At 44.1% G+C, this 22666-nt stretch overlaps 1 protein-coding gene across 2 annotated transcripts in view; it reads left to right on the forward strand.

Moving 5' to 3' along the window:
• Nucleotides 1-21004, forward strand: part of CPN1 (carboxypeptidase N, polypeptide 1) — a 21969-nt gene extending 965 nt beyond the window's left edge. The window contains exons 1-9 of one of the 2 annotated variants that reach the window (XM_005885364.2): nucleotides 998-1013; nucleotides 4654-4850; nucleotides 10042-10197; nucleotides 11963-12145; nucleotides 13440-13551; nucleotides 13691-13830; nucleotides 15965-16064; nucleotides 18186-18304; nucleotides 20730-21004. In XM_005885364.2, the coding sequence (XP_005885426.1) occupies nucleotide 1013; nucleotides 4654-4850; nucleotides 10042-10197; nucleotides 11963-12145; nucleotides 13440-13551; nucleotides 13691-13830; nucleotides 15965-16064; nucleotides 18186-18304; nucleotides 20730-20828 (1107 nt within the window). In that variant the 5' untranslated portion in view covers nucleotides 998-1012 and the 3' untranslated portion in view covers nucleotides 20829-21004. Of the gene's footprint in view, nucleotides 1-997; nucleotides 1014-4653; nucleotides 4851-10041; nucleotides 10198-11962; nucleotides 12146-13439; nucleotides 13552-13690; nucleotides 13831-15964; nucleotides 16065-18185; nucleotides 18305-20729 lie in introns of those variants that run through there. The other variant, XM_005885363.2, reaches the window with a different exon arrangement.
• The last annotated feature ends 1662 nt before the right edge of the window (nucleotides 21005-22666 follow it).

Raw genomic sequence — 22666 nt, forward strand, 5'->3', positions numbered from 1 at the left:
TACTCTGTCTTCCTCAGTCTATCTAATGCCTCAGGAGACACAAGCAGAAACCATTAGCCCTTCTGATTCTGCCAGGAAACTGAGAAGGGTTTGGGGATATTTCCTTGGGGAAGGACGGTGAGATAGAGTATGGTGTCCTGGAGAGGGTCTGAGGTCTGGGGTATTAGTTTTATTCATTGCATTATTTATTGTTAGTTTGTTTCTATTATAAAAGCAAGTGATGTTTGGATTAAAATTAGAAATTAGAGAAGGGAAAAAAGTCATAATCCCACCACTCACAGATGACATTGCTAACATACTGATGTATATCCTTCCAGACTTTTTCTACGCATAGTTAAAACCCCCTTACACGGTTTATTTTATAAAATTGGAATCATACTGCAACTGCATTTCTCACTGCATAGCCTCTTATGAATGGCACCCATGTCTGTAAATGTAGATCTACATCATCATGTTTGGCTGTATAACATTCCATTGCATGGTTGTATCTAACTGTTCATTTATTGATGGACATTTGAGTTTTTTCTGATTTCTCACTGCTTTACTTATAACAACTGTGACATTCAAGTTATGTCAGTTTCTCCTTCAAACTGTCCACCTCAAATCTCTCTTCTGCTTCACTTCCACACCCTCCCCCTAGCCCAACTTCATCCCAACCTGCCTAAGCCATTATACTAGGCTCCTAGCTGACCTCCTAACTGCCACCACTCTCTGCGCCTTCCATTTAGCACAGAGATGCCGGAACAATTTTCCTAAATGCTGATACCATCGTCTCACCCCCCTGCTTAAAGGCCTTCAATGACAACCTCACCCCAGGTGGGTTCTGTCCATGACCGCTTCAGAATATTACATGGCCAATGGGTAGCGGGGGAGGGTGGCTAAAGGAAGGCAGAGTGAATGATTAAGTGAGGATAAGGGCCTTGCTCTGAAGCCTCATTACATAGCAAGCACCTGCTTTTACTCGTGTCGTGCATTCATTGTGGAAGCCTGTGGGTGCTAATGGACATTGTAGAGTGAGTCCCTCCTTACTCCATGCCCTCTTCTGGATGCGCCCTCTACTTTCTAGCATTCAAGTCTTCCTTCAGGCTTTTTCATTTCGGTCCTTCTTTTCTCTGATACCTGTAACTTAGCTTTTCATCCACTTGTTCCTTTCATTTATTCGTTATTCATTCCACAAACTAGAGGCCCGGTGCACGAATCCGTGCATGGGTGGGGTCCCTCTGGGTGGCCTGCAGGGATCAGGCTGAAACCTGCAGTCCAATGCCACCTGCAGCTCCTACCTGCCGCTCCGCTCATCCCAGCCCACTGTGCCTGCTGGGGGCTCGTGCCCAATCAGTCCCAATTGGGAGAGGCTCATGCTGCTGCAGCACTTGCCAGCCATGAGCCCTGCATCTGGCGCCCTCCAAAGGGGAGTGGCCTGAGGGATCCAAGGGGAGTGGCCTGTGGGGTCGGGCTGAAACCGGCTCTTCGACATCCCCCGAGGGGTCCCGGATTGCGAGAGGGTGCAGACCAGGCTGAGGGATCCCACCAGGGCACAATGGGTCCGGGAAGGGACCGCGGGAAGGCTCCAGGGCATATCTGGCCCATCTCGCTCAGTCCCGATTGGCTGGACCCCCGCAGCAAGCTAACCTACTGGTCGGAGCATCTGCCCCCTGGTGGTCAGTGCATGTCATAGCGACTGGTCGACTGTCTGCCCCCTGGTGGTCAGTGCACGTCATAGCGAGCACTTGAGCAGCCTTAGCATATCATTACCATATTATGCTTTGATTGGTTGTTTGGTTGTTCTGCCGTTTCGTCTATTTGCATATTACCCTTTTATTATATAGGATATTACTGATTATGACTATATGCAAGCACTTCTGTAAATTCTGAATATACAACAGAGACTAAAACGAAGACACTGCCCTCGGGGCCTTAATTCTAGCTGGGTAAGACTGGCAATAGATGGGTAACTACGTAAATATATATATATTGTATTGGACAAAAATAAGTGCTGTAGAAAAAAATAAACCAAGAAAGAGAGATAGAGGATGTTATACAGTACTATGGGTAGAGTAGGGGAGAGGTCAGTGCTATTTAGAAAAAGCTTCTTTGTCAAGGTGATATGTCAGTATGTGCTAAAACTGATATTGGGAAGGAAAACACTGCAGGCAGAGAAGAGAGCAGGAGTTTGACGTGTGTGAAGAACAGCCAGGAGGCCCCTGCCGCTGCAGCAGAGCGAACAGCAGGAGAGCAGGAGACAGGTCAGAGCAGCGCGGTCAGGGAAGCCGAACAGGAGAGTGGGTAGGGCCTTACAGGCTTCTGTAAAGATTTTGGCTTTTCCTTTTCCTTTGAGTGAAGCCAGAAGCCACTGGAGGGTTCTAAGCAGAAGAGGGACGTGATCTGACTTAAAAAAACTTAAAGATCACTCAGAGCAGTTATCTGTTTGGGTAAAGTTTCTTTGAAACACAGCCTTGCCTATTTGTTTTTGTATTGTCTAGGACTGCAAGAGTTGAGGAGCTGTGACATAGATTATATAGCTCCCAATCCAAATTACAGTGGGGCCTTGACTTACGAGTGTCCCAACTAACGATGTTTTCGAGATACGAGCTGTCTCTCCGCCGATTTTTTGCTTTGAGTTGCGAGCTAAAATTCGGGTTACGAGCCAGCTTCAGATACCCCACCGCTAGTTGGCGCAGCGAACGTCACAGTGAACGCCACAACATCAGCCCAGCATCACGTGTCTCACTCATTCACTTTAAGATTTGACATACGAGTAATTTGAGTTACGAGCTCTGTTAGGGAACGAATTAAACTCGTTAGTCAAGGCCCCACTGTATTTACTATCTGGCTCTTTACAATAAAAGTTTGCAGAACTTTGACTCAGGGGAATGCATTTTAATGGGGCTGGGCAGATGCAGGGAGTTCAAGTAGGAGATTTAGTGTAATAATCCAGGTGTGAGAGTATAGGGGTTTAAACCAAAACGATAGCAGTGCTTGTTATAAGTGGTCGTATTCCGCATACGACATTGAAAGTAGCGACAAACGAATTTGACAGGGAGCACCTACTAAGTGCAAAGCACTGTGCTAGTTTCTATAGGGCAGTAGTTGCCCACCTTTAGATTTCAAAGAAGTTAAACATTTTTAAAAATAAATAAGAGAGATTGGAGGAGACTAAAATATATTTTCCAAATTTTATTTTACTGAACAAGGATGTTGAAGATACTACCTGCCATCTGCTATCACCATCCTTTCTTAAAAGAAGGGATTTTTTAACACTAAGAAAAGTAAGGAAGACATAATCTAAGATTAAAGAAATGCACTAAGAATTAAAGACTACACGTTATGGAAAATTTGCATGATCCTTGTGGGGTATAGACATTTTGGGGGGAAAGACTGCTGGAGGTACACTAAGATAAATGCCCTAAAATATTTGTTTAAATGTATATATTGGGGCCCTGACCGGTTTGGCTCAGTGGATGGAGAGTCGGCCTGCGGACTCAAGGGTCCCAGGTTCGATTCCGGTCAAGGGCATGTACCTTGGTTGCAGGCACATCCCCAGTGGCGAGTGTGCAGGAGGCAGCTGATCGATGTCTCTCTCTCATCGATGTTTCTAACTCTCTATCCTTCTCCCTTCCTCTCTGTGAAAAATCAATAAAATATATTTAAATGTATATATTGGAAAGGCCAGGTCCAGTAAAGAAAATAGGACCTATGCAAAATTAGGTAAAACTCAGAGTAGAAAATGGTAGGTACCATAGAAGGGAAGTTCAGCAGTGAGTTCACTCACAGCAGAGAGAGCCCGAGATGGCCCCCCAGAGCCTACAAGGATGTTGAGGGGGATTTGGAAATACAGAGATGAAGAGGTCCGGAAGCAGAAAAATCACAGAGACAGGAAGAGGGTGGGAGGGAAATCATAGAGGGAGGAAGAGAAATCACTTGGCCAGAGCGTTTCTCCTTCCTTTACAAAGGGGCCAGAATAATTTTCTTTAAGGGGTTCTAGCGGCTCTTCTCCTGACCTCAGTTCTTGCTTTAATTGAGCAGTTACTTTAGCCAATGAGAAGATTAGGGAATGAGACTTAGGTAGATTCCTTTCCACTCTGTGCCTCAAAACACGACATTCTCAGATACTACGGAGATTTTAGTTTCCTAAGTACCAGGAAAATTAAGTTTTCAACCAAGATGATTAGAAACGGTGAGCAGGTCTGGGGAAAACCCCGCCCTTATCCTAAAAGACTTGTCTCTGAGAAGCAGCAAGCTGCAGGCGTAAATGCTCCCTGGGCGTTGGCCTCTACCAGATTAGGAGCTAGGTGACTTCAGACGAGTTACTTAACCTCCCCCCTCCCCAGTACCCTCATCCTGAGGCGAACAGTGACCCCTTTACAAGGTTTCTGTGAGGATTAGTAGTAGTGAGCACAAATGTCTAGTACACAGTAGGGCTTCAATCAGTGGTCGTCATTATTATCCCCGGCATGGATTCTTGTAGCGTTTGTGATTGCAATTTGTTGGAAAGGGGCTCAGGGATTACTGGAAAAGACCCAACCGAAGCATGAGATTTTCTCTGATTCGCTGGTGAAAAAGAGGGACACGGTCCCTTTGCAAAGTTGGGCACCCATGGCTCTTGCAAACGTTCCCCATCTTTGATCGTCCCGCGTGTCTTTCTCACGCTTGCAGTGGAACCTGAAGTCAAGTACGTGGGGAACATGCACGGCAACGAGGTGCTGGGCCGCGAGCTGCTGCTGCAGCTGTCGGAGTTCCTGTGCGAGGAGTTCCGGAACGCGAACCCGCGCATCCTGCGGCTGGTCCAGGACACGCGCATTCACATCATGCCGTCCATGAACCCTGATGGCTACGAGGTGGCGGCCGCCCAGGTACCGAGCTGTGCAGAGAATAGAGCCATCTTAAGGGATGAAGTAAAAGCCAGTGGACAATGTGTCCTCTCGGTGCCACTGTAAGAAATATAATAAAGTATGAAGATTTGGGCTCAGGGCTATAAAACCCTATGCAATGAATGTGGGCTCTCTCTGAATTTCAGTTCCCTCAACACCTTTCCAGTGGACCTCCTGTTTTGTTTTGTTTTTCTTTTATATTTTTATTGATTTCAAAGAGGGAGAGGGAGAGAGAGATAAACATCAATGATGAGAGAGAATCATTGATTGGCTGCCTCATGCACGCCCCACGTTGGGGGTTGAGCCTGCAACCCAGGCATGTGCCCTGACCGTGACCTCTTGGTTCATAGATCCACGCTCAACCACTGAGACACGCAGACCGAGCTGACCTGCTGGTTTTATTGGAAAGGTCAATGAGGCAATATTTGTGAGGACACTTTGTAAACTGGAAAATACTATGCAGGCATGAAGGGATATTGCAAAATAGACCTCCTTCCCGGAACTTTTAGCTTCGAGCCCTAACTGCTCTGCATTTGCATTGGGGTTGGGGGGCGGGGGGGGAGTATCAGAGAGATCAAGCTTTAACCAGAACTGTGAAGTGAGGAGTTAATTTTAGATTCTTCATACTTTATTTCTGTAGGTTTTTTCCCCCTCTACTAGTGTAGTATTCCACTTTTTAATTCTTTATTTTAGAGTTTCATTTGCAGGGGAGAGAGAAGAAAAAAATGTCTATGGATTTTTACTTTATGAACATAAATTCAAAATGTCAGTGTGCCTCACTTTAAAGCGGCAATTCTTTTGTGGCTGTGCATTAAAGTCATAAGTGAATATTTTGAAATACAGAGTCCGCCCCCTTCCCGCAACTGAATTAGAATATTCAAGGACGAAGCCAGACACCTGCCTTACGCAATGAATACGTTCCTTTAAAAGCTATGTTTGAACCTGATTTGTTTTGGGGGGAAGAGGGGGGTTAGGGTGTAAAGTTTTTATAAATTTAAAAATATGTTTATTTGGGGCAGTCTTGAATTTTTTTTTCATTTTAAAAACTAGAATTCACTGCTTTACTTATTTTATTTTAGTGTGGTAAAAACACTCAAGATGAGATCTACCCTCTTAACAAAATTGTAGGTGTACAATACAGTATTGTTAACTATAAGCACAATGTTGTACAGCAGAACCCCGGCACTTACCCTCCGGCTCAACCAAAACCTAATGCCCATTGTTGAGTAGTGCCCGCTTCCCCTCCCCCAGCCCCTGGCAGCCACCCTCCACTCTGATTCCGTGAATCTGACCACGCAGTCCCGTACAAGCAGAAGCACACAGTACCTGTCCTTTCATGACCAAGAGTATTGTAAGCAGGGTAGGGCTGGAGGGTGAGCAGAGACAGGATGGGGAATGGAGCCAAGATATCGAACTCAACACAAATTTGACCTTTGCAATCTCCCAACTTCTTGCTGGTGTGATGCAACAAATGAAGCAGCAAAACCTTTTCCCTTCACTGGAAATCAGAGAGATGCCTCGAGACTTGAGTTTCCAAAAGAGCAGAAAAATTTGAAAGCGTTGGGGAGGGGGTGCACCCCAGCCTGCCTGCCCTCCTTCTCTTGACCCTTCCCTGCCGACATCTTTTGTGGGATGAAGTGGGGGTGGGAGGAAGTGGGGAAACCCCGCCAGCTCTCTAAATCCTATGGGTATCTTTGGGGAGCCAGTCCCTTTTGCTTGCCTGCTGTGCACTTGTTCAGAAGGAGCAGAGCTTGAACCTGAACCCAAAGAGGACCCATCAGGTTATCAAACTCTCAGAGTTACCTGCCATACCCAGAAGAAACCTGTCTGCATGGAAGACCAGCCTGGCCACCAAACCTTAAAGCCAGCTTTGGCCCTGGCCGATTTGACTCAGTGGATAGAGCATCGGCCTGCCGACTGAAGGGTCCCGGGTTCGATTCCAGTCAAGGGCACATGCCCGGGTTGCAGGCTCGATCCCCAGTAGGGGGCGTGCAGGAGGCAGCCAATCAATGATTCTTATCATTGATGTTTTTCTCTCTTCCTCTCCCTTCCTCTCTGAAATCAATTTAAAAAAATTTTTTTAAAAAAAGCCAGCTTTGGGAAAGGCAGAATAATGCCCCCTCCCCCCCTCAAAGATGCCAAGTCCTAATCCCAGGAACCTGTGAATATGCTATGTTACATGGCAAGGGGGGATAAAGTTACAGATGGAATGAAGTTGCTAAACAACTGACCTTAATATCCTGGGTTATTTGACTCCCTCAAAGATGCCCAAGTCCTAATCCCAGGAACCTGTGAATATGCTGTGTTACATGGCAAGGGGGGATAAAGTTACTGATGGAATGAAGGTTGCTAAACAACTGACCTTAATATCCTGGGTTATTTGGGTGGGCCCAGTGTCATCAACCACAAGTCCTTTGGGTGTGGAAGAAGGAGGCAGAAGGTCAGAGTCAGAGATTTGAAGATGTTATGCTGCTGCCTTTGAAGGTGAAAGAAGGGATCATGAGCCCAGGAATGCGGGTGGCCTCTGGATGCTGGGACAGATTCCCCCAGCGCCTGCGGAGGAAACAGCCCTGGTCTCAGTCCTGTGAGACCCATTTCAGTCTTCTCTCCACAACTCCAAATATAATGGACTTGTGCTATTTTAAGCCACTAAATTAGTGACAAGTTGTTACAGCAACAACAGGAAACTAATATACCACCAGCCCTGTTTGTGGGAACCGTCTGTTAAGGGAGTTCCTTACCTGCCTGCTTAGCTAACGGCCCCATGTGAGCAGTAACACTGATAGGTAAATTAACATAGCTGTTCATATGAACAGGTAAGAGCTAGCTGATACTAATAGCAAAGTAGAGAAAAACCCCTAGAGGCATAAGAAAAAATCATTATCTCATGAAGTGAAAAATCAAACTCCAAACTGAAAAATCAGATAAGTGTTTTCCACTGGACAACATTGATGTAGGAAATGTAAGAGAACTTCAAAAAACATTACGTTCTCAATGAGCTCTAAGGTAAAATATAAGCAGGATGCCATGAAAATGAAGAAATCTGTGAAAAACAGATTTCTTGGAAAGATAGGAGACTGGTAGTACCTTTGTGAGTTTTTGGCTGCCCAGCACTGAACCATTCACCTTCCTTCTAGGAATAGCCACCACATGGGGCTCTACTCTCTCAGTCAGCAGGACTCAGTGGACACGATTCCCTTTCTCCAAGGCCACCCAGAACATTACATGGAATTTATTTTATTTATTTATATAAACATCTGTCTCTCCACATATACTGTGAATTCTTAGAATGTTAAAATAATGTCTCATTATCTTTCCCCAGTATCTATCAGAGATGGACTTAAGTGTTGGTTAACTAGATGGATGGATGGATGGATGAATGAATGAATGAATGAATGAATTCACAACCAAATAAGTGATAAAGTCTGAAGTGTAAGCATGAGGTTGATATTATTCAGAAGAAAGATAAGCAAGTGTACTAACTTTTAGAAGTGATGGTGGGGTTTCCAAGGCACAGGCAGTTTAAAACACAGTTTAGCTATTTCTGCAAAAGTTAAATATAGACTTACCTTATGACCAGCAGTTCCACTAGGTATCTGCCCAAGAGAAATGAAAACATAGATTCACGCAAAGAATTGTACATGAGTGTTCATAGCAGCATTATTCATGATAGCCCCAAAGTGGAAACAACCCAAATGTCCATGTACTGGTTGAAAAAGTATTCCCCCAAATTCATGTCTACCTGGAACCTGTAAATGTGACCTTATTTAAAAATAAGGATCTTGCATATGTAATCAAGTTAAGATAAAGTCATACTGGTTTAGGGTGAACCCTATATCAAATATGCCTGTTGTTCTTAGAAGAAGAAAGAAATTTGCCTGGCTGGTGTTGCTCAGTGGTTGAGCATCGACCCATGCACCCCATGCACCAAGAGGTCACCTGGATTCCGGGTCAGAGCGCATGCCCTGCTTTGGGCTCGATCCCCAGTAGGGGGCATACAGGAGGCGGCCAATCCATATTTTTCTCTCTCATCAATGTTTCTATCTCTCTCTCCCTTGTCTCTCTCCCCTCCTCTCTCTCTCTCTAAAAAAAATCAATTAAAAAAATTTTTTTAAAAAAGAAGAAATTTATACAGAGACACAAACAGATGGGGAGAAGGCTATACGAAGATGGAAGCAGGAATTGGAGTGATTCATCTGCAAGCTAGGGAACAGCAAGGGTTGCTAGCAGAAAATCAATAAAAACATTTTTTTAAAAAAAAGAAGAAATTTATACAGAGACACAAACAGATGGGGAGAAGGCTATACGAAGATGGAAGCAGGAATTGGAGTGATTCATCTGCAAGCTAGGGAACAGCAAGGGTTGCTAGTAGCCACCAGAAGCTAGAAGAGACAAAGAAGGATCGTCCCCTGAACCTTTAGCAAGCATGGCTAGATTTCAAACTTCTAGCCTCCAGAATTGTGGGAGAACAAATTTATGTTGTTATAAGTCACCTAGTTTGTGGTAATTTGTTATGGCATCCCCAGACAACTGATACAGTCTATTAGTTGGTGAATGGGTAAACAAAATGTGTTAAATATAATGGAGTTATCCTATATAATAAAAGCATAGTATGCAAATTGTCCCCTCGACTGGGAGTTTGTCCAGGAGTTCGACCAGGGGGTGGGGCTGGCTAGGGGAAGGGAAGGAGGCCCCGGCCAGCAGCCGGCAACCACTAGGAACCCTACCAGTGCAAAATTTCATGCACTGGGCTTCTAGTTCACCAATAAAAAGGAATGAAGTACTAATACATGCTACAACATGAAGGAACCTGGAAAACATTATCTAGTGAAAAAAGCCAAACACATAATGTATGATCGCACATCTGTGAAATGTCCAGAAAAGGCAAATCTACAAGAGTTAGAGTAAAAATGCAGAGTGACTGTAAAAGGGCATGAGGTTTTTTTTAGGGTAATAAAAATGTTCTCAGATTAGATTGTGGTGATGGTTGTACAACTCTGTCAACATCCTAAAATTAATTGAATTGTATACTTCAAATGGGTGACTTTTATGGTACATAAGTTTTATCTCAGTAAAGCTGTTGTTTTGTTTTGTTTTGTTTTGAAGTAGGGGTTCTTCAAATATAGGATTCAGTCTGAAACCTTCATTTTCCTTCTCTCCATTTTCCCTCGAGGGCCCAGACGCTTCTGGATATCTGGTTGGCAGAAACAATGCAAATGGCGTGGACCTGAACCGCAACTTCCCCGACCTCAACACCTACATCTACTACAATGAGAAGTACGGAGGCCCTAACCACCACTTGCCCCTTCCAGACAACTGGAAAAGCCAGGTACGGGGAGAAATTCACATACAGAAGCAGGTGCATCCACACCTGGAATTTCCTCTGGAAATCTTCACATCAACTAAAGAGGCGAGAATGAAGCATCAACTCAGCTCCATGTTAGTGCGCCCAGAGCAGTCATAACTGCCTCTTTGTATTGATTCCCTCCCCCAGCAGAGGGACCTCCCAGGGGCACCTGCTCACAAAATGTTTGATGTTAGTGCCCATGGTAGTGAGGGACGTGAAAGTGGTGTCATACATTGCACAGTATTTTACAAAATTATTTCAGTCGATCACCGTAACACTGTGTGGCCAGTGCATCCCTCAGTGTTACCCATCTCTGTTTTAGAGATTTTACGCTTGTAGAAAAAAATAATTTAAATTCTCACAGCTGTAATTTATGGAATCAGGTTTAAAACCCAGGTCTCCCCACTCTTCATCCAACATTCTTTCTACTGCCCTGTACTGTTGACACAGAACTCTAGCTGTCTATAGAGAAAGCTCTCTTGCATGTGGACTGTGTGCTCATCAGCAATGAGCTATAGAAAGAAATTCAGAGAGTCTTATTCTTATGCATAGTTCTTCCTCCTTCCTTTCCATGTGAGCGTTGACTACTTTACCGTACTCTCATTTCCCTTCCTCTCCACTCAGAGGATCCCATTCGATGGTCCCAAGCCTTTCTCCCCGGGAGGCCTGTCGTGTCACCCCTGGTAATGTGAATGCTTTCATCCTGCTGGTGGGCCTGCTCCTGAGACACATTAACACCACATAACCTCTAGGCACATCCACCCCGAGAGGAGGAAAAACAGGGAGGATGTAAATTATTTACTTGTACTGCAAGTCCAGGGGATTGTGGCTTTCCTTGGAATACCATCACTCATTAGCACTATAATAAGCAATCAGTAGGGTGGGATTTTACTTCTTAGCCAAGCCTGGCCCATGTTACACTATTCTCATCCATGAAATTGGGGTATGACCATGTCAACATCACAGTAGATGTGTTAGGGAAAGGAGGAGGTTGGCAACCTTTACTGTAAACCAGCGTTTTCCACATTTATTCACCAAAACCCTAAATTTCTGCAAAGGTGCCCCAGAAGCCACTGAAGCAGTGGGTAAATTGGAGGACTCTTCCCTGGGGGCCAGAGAGGGGTCAAGCTTGTGCTCTTCTCTCTCTCTTTTTCATTCTCTCTCTCCCCTCTCGCTCTCCTCCCCACCACTCTCTCTCATAGACTTTATTTTTTAGAGCAGTTTTAGGTTCACAGCAAAATTGAGTAGGAACTACAGAGAGTTCCCATACACTGCTACATTCTCTGGGTTTGGGCACATGTATCCTGCCATGTATCATACACAATGATTTCACTAAATGCTCTCTTTTTATCTGTTTTATATATTAGGATTCCATATAAGATTTCATTTTGAAAAAGGGCTCCATCAATTAATTTTTTAAGATAATCTTTTAAAAATTATTGTTACTTGGGAGGGGGGATAGAGAAACATTGATTTGTTGTCCACTTACTTATGCATTTATTGGTTGCTTCTTACGTGTGCCCTGATCAGAGATTGAACCTGCAACCTTGGTGTATGAGACAATGCTCTAACCAACTGAGCTACCTGACTAGGGCCATCCACTTAATTTTTTAAAACCATCATGCAAAAGGTCAAAATTTCTCCACCTACACTTCTCATACCTGGTAGGACCTGTCTTATTCGGACATGCTATCTCCTCAGGCCACTTACTGACAAACTTATTCAGATGTCTCTCATCTCTCCTCAGGTGGAACCTGAGACTCGGGCCGTAATCCAGTGGATACGCTCCCTCAACTTTGTCCTCTCAGCCAATCTCCATGGGGGGGCAGTGGTGGCCAATTACCCGTATGACAAGTCCCTGGAGCATCGGTTCCGGGGTTACCGCCGCACTGCCAACACCCCCACGCCCGACGACAAGCTCTTCCAGAAGGTATGCAGAGCGGTGGCTTGTCCAGCTGGGCACTTGGGACTCAGGAGAGTAACTCAGGTCAAGTCAGTAACACAGGACCCTGGTAGGTACAGACCCCAGGAAATAACGGCAGCACTGCTTGCTCATTAGGCGCTTACAGTCTGGAAAACTGCATTTTGTTTTGAGTGATAAGCCAAAGTGTCATGAAAAAAATAAGCATATAGGAAAGCTTTATAGTACAATTACCACAGTGTAAAAAAAGTACTTAAGCTAATGACAAGCAAGAAATATGCCCAAAGACTAATAGTGCTGGTGGTAAGCGAGTGGCATTAAATGTGAATTTGGGGGGCTCTAATTAGCAATTTTATTATGGTAAGGCTATATTATTGAAAAATAGACTATGCACATAGTTCAAAATAGCAATAGAATAAAATTAACATTATTTTATTGTTAATATATTATTAATAACATATAATTTATATAACTTAATAATACTTACTATTACAATTATAACATTAATGATTAATTATCAATTAATGAATTACATAGAGAATAATACCAGTTTTTGCTTTGCAAAGCAAGTATATCTCATTTTTTTCACTGATATAAAATAGTAATGAAAGGGAATTAATAGAGATTCTAAATATATTCCTTTCTTAACACACAATTCACCCTCAAAATAGTTTTTTCCTTACAAAGTCTTATCTTACTTGCTTCTTTCTTTTACAAAACTCAGCTAGAAAATGGAACACCTAGAAATGGATTAAGGAGTACAAACTGTCAGTTATAAAAATAGTCACAGGGATGTAAAGTACAGCGTAGGGAATACAGTCAGGAATATTGTAATAACTATGGATGTGTCGGGTGGGTCCTAGACTTCCCAGGGTGATCACTTCATAAGGTATAGAAATGTCTAATGTCTAACATTATGTTGTGCATCTGAAATATAATATTGTATGTCAACTGTAATTGAAAAATAAATTTTAAAATATAAAAATAAATAATAAAAAAAAGAAAGTGTTCACCTGGAAGGGAACTTATACATCATCTAGTGCCACCCCTCACTTTGCACTTGGAGAAATGTAGTCCCAAGATAGTGGGAAAATCGGATTTCAGGTTGCTTAACTATAATAATCCGCTGCACACACACACTCACACATGCCATCCCTATCTTGGCTGGTATTTTCTTTCACTAAAGCAAACAATCAGTAGTTTATACCTGGTGGGGTTTCTCGGCTTTACGCAGCTTCTAAGTATGAACATCGCAGTGTGAGTTGGGAACGCTCAAGGTCATTTCTGCCCCCTTTCCCTACAGCTGGCCAAGGTCTACTCCTATGCGCATGGATGGATGCACCATGGCTGGAACTGTGGGGATTACTTCCCGGATGGCATCACCAATGGGGCTTCCTGGTATTCTCTCAGCAAGGGTAAGGGGAGGAAGTGAATATCAAGAGGTAGAATAGAAGGTAACCAGGTGTGTGTGGAGAGATTGCGATTAAAGAGAGTTGAAATTGCCCGTCGGGTGGGAAACTGGTTGTTCAAATCTGCCCCTGCTCTTTCCCCTAGGAATGCAAGACTTTAATTATCTCCATACCAACTGTTTTGAGATCACGCTGGAACTGAGTTGTGACAAATTTCCCCGCCAAGAGGAATTACAGCGCGAGTGGCTGGGTAATCGGGAAGCCCTAATCCAATTCTTGGAGCAGGTAAAATTGAATTCTTTAACTTTTATGGTTACGGAAAGAGAAGGTTTTTCCAATGGCAGGCAAGGTTTTCTGTGTGGCTCAAGTCTCACTTTTGCTCTGACTCATCAATATATCTGGGCTTCTTCTACCAATGAAATGTATCCATTCAACATTACTGAGCAAAACTATCCATCAGAAACTGTACTCTATGCTGGGGATTGTGCATATAAAGAAACAAATACCCCTATCCATATGGAGTTTATATTCTAGTGAGAAGAGATAGACAGACAATAAACAAAGTAATTAAATAAATCTCATAACATGCTAAATGCTATGAAGAGGCCTTACCAAGGTGACATTTAAGCAGACCTAAAGGAGGGGAGGGAGAGAACCATGCTGATGTCTGGAGAAAAGGGGGTTCCTCAGTGAGGACACAAAAGTAACTGCAAGGCCAACAACAAGCACTGAACGAGGTGCAACATCACCAGTCACTGGGGAAATACACATCAAGCCCACAGTGAGCTCCCGCCTCACACCCATTAGGGCGCTGCTTTAGAAAACAAGCAATGACAGAAAACGGCAAATGGCGGCAAGGATGTGGAGGAATTGGAACCCTTGTACGTTATTGGTGGGGATGTAAAATGGTGCAGCCGCTGTGAAAAACAGTACCACAGTTCCTCAAAAAAATTAAAAATAGAACTACCCATATGAGCCAACAATCTGCTTCACGGTAGATACCAAAAAAAAACCCCCAAAAAACAAAAAAACAAACAAAAAATGGAAGCAGGATCTTAAAGAGATATTTGTTCATAGCAGCAGTATTCGTGAGAGCCAAGAGGTGGAAACAATCCAAGTGTTCAATGAGAGATAAATGGATAAACAAAATATGATATATACATTAAATGGAATATTATCCTGCCTTAAAAAGAAGGGAATTCTTGCTGTAGCCAAGTTTGGCTCAGTGAAGGGTCCTGGGTTCGATTCCGGTCTAGGGCACATACCTTGGTTGCAGGCTCCATCCTGGCCCTGGTCGGGCTGCATGCAGGAGGCAACCAATCGATGTGTCTCTCTCACATTGATGTTTCTCTCTGTCTCTCCCCCTTCCTTTGACTCTTTCTAAAAATCAATGGAAAAATATTGTCAGGTGAGGATTAACTGGAAAAAAAAAAAGAAAAAGAAAAAAAAAAAAAAAAAAAAAAGAAGGGAATTCTGCCACATGCTACAACATAAATAAACCCTGTTGACATTATGCCAAGTGAAATAAGCCAATCACAAAAGACAATATCTTATAATTTCACTTATATGACATATCAAGAGTAGTCAAGCCCTCGCTGGTTTGGCTCAGTGGATAGAGCGTTGGCCTGAGGGCTGAAGGGTCCTGGGTTCGATTCTGTTCAAGGGCACATGCCTGGGTTGCTGCCGATCCCCAGTAGGGGGTGTGCAGGAGGCAGCCGATCAATGATTCTCTCTCATTATTGATGTTTCTCTCTCTCTCCCTCTCCCTTCCTCTCTGAAATTAATAAAAATATATGTTTTTTAAAAAGAGTGGTCAAATTCATAGACAGAAAGTAGAATGGTAGTTGCCTGGGTCTGGAGAGAGAAGGCGATGGGACTTGTTTAGTGGGTATAGAGTTTCAGTTTTACAGGATGAAAAAGTTCTGGAGATTGCTTGCACAACAATGTGAATATATTTAACACTACCGAACTCTACACCTAAAAATAGTTAAAATAAGAAATTGTATGTTACGTGTATTTTATCACAATTTAAATTTTTTTTTAATAAAAAAAAAATACGAAGCCAGAACACTATTGTGGTTGGAATAATCACAAGAGAAGGGGAGAAGGTAACAGGAGATGAGAGCAGTCAGCTAACTGAGGCTGTGGCTTTAGAGACCATCACAAGAACTTCACTGTTGCTCTGAGTTGGGTTTGAGTAAGACACGATTTGACTTAAATTTTAATGGGGTTATCCTGATTGCTCTATTTAAAAGAGATTATTTGGTATAAGGAGAGGGGACAGAGAGACCAGTTAAGGGGTTATTAGGCTAATGTTTGTGAGATTAAATGCAAAAGCATATGAGACAGGGCTGTGGGGACTCTAAAACACTGTACAATGTTTTATGATCACAGTTATACCATAAGTTTTTTCCAACAGGTACACCAAGGCATCAAGGGAATGGTGCTTGATGAGAATAATAATTATCTCCCTAAGGCTGTCATTTCTGTCAGTGGGATTAACCATGATGTCACCTCAGGTAGGTAGCCACTACCGAGTGGGGTGAGAAGGAAGCTTTCACTCCCTCTTCTTCTTCAGCATAACCAGGAGGCCAAATTGTAAGCCAGTGAGACTCACAGGGACATCACATTGGGGGTGAGGGGCTGGAGGAGGGAAAGGTAACAGAAATGGGAACAGTGAGTTAAGAGGCCAGAACCAGGAAAATGCAAATGTCACATCTCTCTCAGCATCAGGAGCCACTGCCTCATGTCACTTTGTTTGGGGTGTTTTCTGGGTTTGAAGCTCGTAATATTAATAGCTCTCATACTGGTGGGAAAGGGGTAGAAAGAGAAAGGAGTGTAAACCGGATGCTTAGTCTTGTCCCTGACCCAGGTGTGTGTGTCACGACACCTCCATTCAGGACAAAGCTAGCAAGATGCATCCTATAAACCTGGTGCAGGGCAAGATTGACAGAACCTCCTACATCAGTGGTTCTCAACCTTCCTAATGCTGTGACCCTTTAAGACAGTTCCTCATGTTGTGGTGACCCCCAACCATAAAATTATTTTCGTTGCTTCTTCATAACTGTAATTTTGCTACTGTTATGAATCGTCATGTAAATATCTGATATGCAGGATGTATTTTCATTGTTACAAATTGAACATAAATAAAGCATAGTGATTAATCACAAAAACAATATGTAATTATATATGTGTTTCCCGATGGTCTTAGGCGACCCCTGTGAAAGGGTCGTTTGACCCCCGAAGGGTCGCGACCCACAGGTTGAGAACCGCTGTCCTACATGGTACAGACATCTCATGCACGATGGTGTTACAATGAGGGTTTCCTGACCCATGTCATGGTAGTACGAAGCAGGGAAAGAACAGGATCGCTGGGTCAACTGGAAAGAAAGAAAACGAGGTTGATTTTGGTGCTCCCAGCAGTAGGGCCCGTGGACTTACTTATGATGAAGTCTATCGAATTATCTGTGGTGAAGGATACCTTTATCTGTGGGTCTTTAATTCAGTATTCTATCTTTTAAATAACCATGTTGGGTGTGAGTGTATGACTGTTTATATGCAAATACTGTTTAGTTTTCATTGGAATTGGGCCTTTCTGATACAGTCCTAGCCACCTCACCTGGATGTGAGCCCTTGGTTAAGAAAATGATAGCCCTGGGGTATGCCTTAAACTGTCCAACAGAAGCATAATAAGACACTGCTTTTACTAAAGTATTTTAAAGTAAATTACAGACATTTAACAGGGGGCAGAAAAGAGACTTTCTCACTGTTTACGGACTGTCTCGTTCTTAATTGCATTTATTTCAATTATTCATTGCTGTACACTTAAAAAGAAATTTAAAGGCATGGTCACAATTGGTTCAAAAGAGATGTGAGGTCATTAGCCAAATTGCTATATTCCTGCCATAGAACGACAGGCCTTTTTTTGAATTTTATTTTTCTCTTTTAGAGGTGATGGAAGATATATTGAAAATAGGATTCTCAAAATCAGACCTTCAGTGGTCATTCAGTCCAGCCCTCCCACTCAATGTAAGATTGTACGCGAACGACACCACGGAGACAGCTGGTTGTCCAACCCAGGCCACCACCGTTAGGGCAGCTGTGCACTGCACAGCGGAGTTGCTTCCCCAGCGCCCTCAGCGATCTCTGCCTAAGTCCTCACAATTCTCTAAAGCAGTTCATTTCCTGTGTGGACCCTCCGTGTGTCCCAGCAATCTTTGCTTCTGTCTAGCAAAATGGTCCTCACAGCAACTTAACCACAAAGTTCCCATGCTTATTTCTTCACGGTGGCTTTCCAGATATTGAAACCGAGGTCGCATGCATTCTCTTTACCAAGCAAAGGCATTCACAGATATTCAACCTTTTTCCCAGTGACCCTTTCTTGGACATGAGTTTTTAAAAACACAGGGTCTAGAGTTAAACACCATATTTGCAGGGCAACTCCTGTTTCTCAGAAGCGGAGGCCCATACTCCTCTTAGGTAAAGTAGCCTATGATTGTTTTAGATCTTAACCGGTTTCATTTTTCATTAAGAAAAATCAAGCTTATGGTCGGCTAAAACCCTCAGATTGTTTTTTCACATAAAGACTATATGGGGCAGTTTCTAATCAGCAGCGTGAGTTATATCCTTGTAACCTCTAGGTGATCACGGTGACTACTTCCGGCTGCTGCTTCCAGGCACCTACACTGTCACTGCCACGGCACCTGGGTTCGACCCAAAGACTGTGACTGTGACCGTGGGTCCCGGGGAACCCAAACGGGTGAGTCAGGCTGACTTTTACCGAGCGTGTAAAGATCACTGTACAGCGTCACAAACAACCAGTTGCACTGTTCTACTCTTGGCCAGTCTTTCCTCTTTCGCCAGAAAAAAGTCTCATTGCTCTCACATGCTAATTTTTCTTCCATCACTTTCCTGTTATATCTTCCCCACTTCCTTTTGACTTTTCCTTCTCCTGTTTAACAGCACACTGGTTAAAAGCACTGTCTGCTTCTCAATCCAGCTCCTTGGTCCACAGACTGTAGACACATTAGCCAATCGCTCTCATCCTCAGCTTCTTCGTCTGTAAACTGGTGGCAGTGGTACCGCCTTCACAGGAGATTGAAATGAGAACCTGCACGTAGAGCATGCAGTACAGTGACTGACACATAGAAAGTGCCCGGCAAATGTTAGTTCGCAAGGTCCCAGAGACCTTGCCAGATGCACGGTTTCCCAGGGGTTGCATTCTTCTGTGCCATCAGCAAGGACTACCACCAGATGGCACTCTGCCCCCTTCTGGTGCCCCATGTGCCCAGACCCCTTCCTTCCCACTCGCCTCAGCAAGAACCAGCTGACATTCAACTTTCCATGGCATGTTTGACACGAGAAGCAGAGTGTTCGTCTATAAGCCTAAATCTTTTGAGCTCTAGTCATATTAGATTAGGATCTTAAAGATAAAGAGGCTCCGTGGTCACTCCCTTCTCCTGCGTATTGTAAATGACTTCCATGCAGAGGCAGGAAGCCGAGTAACTCTTCCACTGTAGCCTGTTCCCGGTCCCAATTTCCCTTTTTTTCTTATGATACCCTCTGCTCCTCATCCACCCTAAAATCAAATGACAGTTAGGCAGCTGTATGCATGTGTCTTGCATTAAAGCAAGTCTATTGGTTATGCTTATATGCATGCATACAAGTCCTTCGGTTGATCTCTTACCCCCCACCCTCCCCTAACCAATGGACACAAGACACAAGGGGGGTGAGGGCATGTGCCAGAGGGTAGGGGAGGCGGCGGGGGTTGGGGGGAGTCAATGGGGGAAAAAAGGAGACATATGTACTACTATTTGTAATACTTTAAACAATAAAATTAAATTAAAAAAAATAAAGCAAGTCTATTCAGGGCCAAATGCAACCAACTGCAAATCTTGAGTGACATGCTCTGCTTCAAAATATTTCAACTCCTGTGTCATATGGCCTTTAAATAAATTAACATAACCCATTAATATGTTATCTCTTGGATACAATTGCCAGATACCATAACAATGAAGAATCCATTTAGTGATCACAGTAGAGTCTTCCCATTCTAAAGCAGAGATCCACTTGGCTGGGCGGGGAGAAAGACCCCTGACTGGATGGTTTTCACGTTACAATTAAGACCCTCTCAGACACCTCCCAGCGTCAGGGTTCCCCCTCTGCTTTCCCACAGCCTTCTAGAGGTCATGTTCCTCTCATTGCCCTCTTCCTTTTCTCACTTTCTTGTTTCTTTTCTAAATTCCTGTATTACTATAGTGCCATTGGTTCTGACTTCCCTGACTCTGGGGAACTAGCAGAAAAGCTGACTGTAGATTTTTGTGGAAGGGGCAAGAAATAATGCCCTGGAGAGCCCTCTTAGTCACAAGGTTTTCAACTCCCAGCGGCTTCAGCAGCTCCCACTGTTCCAGGGGCTTGGAAGCTGAGGGTGCCTCGGGGAAAGGTGGTTAGAACACTGAGCCACTCCCTCTCCCTGTACTTCCTGGGATGGTTCTGCAGCTCCTGCACAGCCAGTACATCCCAGCTGGTTGGTCAAAACCATCATGATATCTGTGTGCCACAGCCGGAAGGGAAGTTTCCAGGTATTACTGGAAAGGATGCATTAATGCGCATGGCAATTTGGAATTTAAGAATCCATACTAACAGTCTATCTCATCTCTCCGATCTGTGTTTCTCAACGATGATGGCAGAAAGTGTAGTTCTGAGGATCTGAAGTGAGTGCGTGCCAGAGCATGCCACCTGTGATTCACCGTCAGCGGAAAGGGGTTATTATGACACCATCAATCTTGTTCTTGTCCGAGGCAACAGTATTGGCAATCGTGGTTTGAGTTGTAGGTATAGGTTTTTTTTCAAATACATATAAAGTGAATGAATATTAAGAATCGTGGTTTGAGTTGTAGGTATAGGTTTTTTTTTCAAATACATATAAAGTGAATGAATATTAAGTTCATCCAGATACACCTTATGTGTCACCTTAGGTAGCACTTTGGGGGAATATTAGCCAAGCCTATATGACACCACCAGTGCTGCTTGGATCGTTGCTGTGATAATTCTCCTGAGTCCCCTGCACTCAGAACCTGCAACTGTGGTGAAACCGGGTCCACACAGGTCTTCCTCCAATTTCAATGTCAGGAAGTCGAAAACCGCCTCCTCTGCCCTCCTAGCATCTTCTTCTTTTCTTCCAGGTTGACTTCCAACTCAAGAGAAGCATCCCTCCAGTAACCGAGTCCCCGGCGCAGCACCTGGAGGCAGACTCTTACCAAAGCAAGTACAGCCCCGGGTAGCCAAGCGAAAAGATACAGAGATGGCAGCGGCCGAGTCCCTGCCGGAAATCTCAGCGATTCACTGCGGCCCAGGGGACACTTCAGAAGGGCTTTGGTCCTGCTCTCTGATCACATGAAGCATCCTTTCTATTTTATCATCTGGGACATATTTAAATATAAACATATTCAGGACAATTTAGGATGGTCTCCGTCTATTCCAGGTGTAAGCCCTCTGATGCAGTCGTACATAAACTCAGCTGTGTTCAGTAGATTTTCCTATTGTGAGGGATGGTGTAGGTCCCAAAGGCTCCCAGAGACTGGTTCTGGCTGGCTGGCCACTCTGTCACATAGTCTCGCACAGAGGCTGCAACGTCATAGGTTCTCAAGGAAGATTTCTGAATGAACAGCTGAAATGCTGAGATGAATGAACCATCATTGATGTTGTTCCCATAGCAACACCCGGTGAGCAAATCTGAAATCCCAGAGTACCCTTTCAGCAATAGCCAGTAGTTTCTGGATAAGAAAAGGATTTCACGTACAAACACCTCGTCCCACTGCTACCCATTTTTGTACATGGACATGTTAAACAATGTGCATATATATTTTTTTAATCCTCACCAGAGGATATTTTTTTCCCATTGATTTCTTGAGAGAGTAGAAGGGAAGGAGGAGGAGGTGGGGGAGAGAGAGAAAAACATCGATGAGAGAGAGACACACACACAATGATTGGTTGCCTCCCACATGCATCCCTACCGAGGATGGGGAACCTGAAACTGAGGCATGTGCCCTTGACTGGGAATCGAGCCCTCCACCCTTCGATCCACGGGCCTATACTCTGAGAAAAACTGTGCATCCTTTACACATTTTCTGGCTATGCAACTGGAACGCAGATGTTCCTGGAATGGCTCTGCCCTGCCCCGTGTCAGCGACACAGAGCACTCTTGCTCATTTCCCAGAATGAACTCATTTGTTCTAAAAGTGCCACTGAGTGCAGTAGATGTTACTAAAGATTGTGAAGGGATGTGTAGTCTTTCATCACACACCATACAGCACACCAGTTCATAACCCCCCACTGGGCATGATGGGGTTCCACCCCCTGGCCCCAGAGCTTGGTAGGATTTTTTGGGCATGTACCCCATTTCAGGGTTCAGCCTCAGTCAGATAGGGCTGGTTCCAGTTTCCCCCACTTGCTTCACCACCCCCACCCCTAGCCTCCCCGCTCCCCACCCCTAGCCTCTATCTAACCCAGCCCTTTCTTTCTTTTTTTTTTTTTAAATATATTTTTATTGATTTTTTACAGAGAGGAAGGGAGAGGGACAGAGAGTTAGAAACATCGATGAGAGAGAAACATCGATCAGCTGCCTCCTGCACAGCCCCCACTGGGGATGTGCCCGCAACCGAGGCACATACCCTTGGCCACAATCGAACCCGGGACCCTTGAGTCCGCAGGCTGACACTCTATCCACTGAGCCAAACCAGTCAGGGCCCAGCCCTTTCTTAACATTGAGCCAGTTAGCTCCTCTCAACAAGTAGCCCTGCCCATCAGAAAACAGAGGTGCTCTGGCTGAGACCACCACCCCCTGCGGGACGCCATTCAAGATGAGGATTCACACATGACTTATTTTTCTGTTTCTCAAGCAATCGCTCCATCTCTGGTCAAAAGGAACGCGGAGGAAAAGGTATCTTTCCCCATTTGGAAAGGGTATTCTCTCCTCAGGTCATTAACCCTCTCTCTACATTTTTTTTCCTTCCTTCCTTGTGGACAAGCACCACGGGCACAAATACTAAAACAAGAGAAAATGTAAAGCATATCCTGAGACTAGGGCTCTTCTCTCTTTTCCAAAGGATCAGAATCAATA

The sequence above is a fragment of the Myotis brandtii genome, unplaced genomic scaffold (assembly GCF_000412655.1).
Source record: "Myotis brandtii unplaced genomic scaffold, ASM41265v1 scaffold902, whole genome shotgun sequence".
NCBI classification, from domain to species: Eukaryota; Metazoa; Chordata; class Mammalia; order Chiroptera; family Vespertilionidae; genus Myotis; species Myotis brandtii.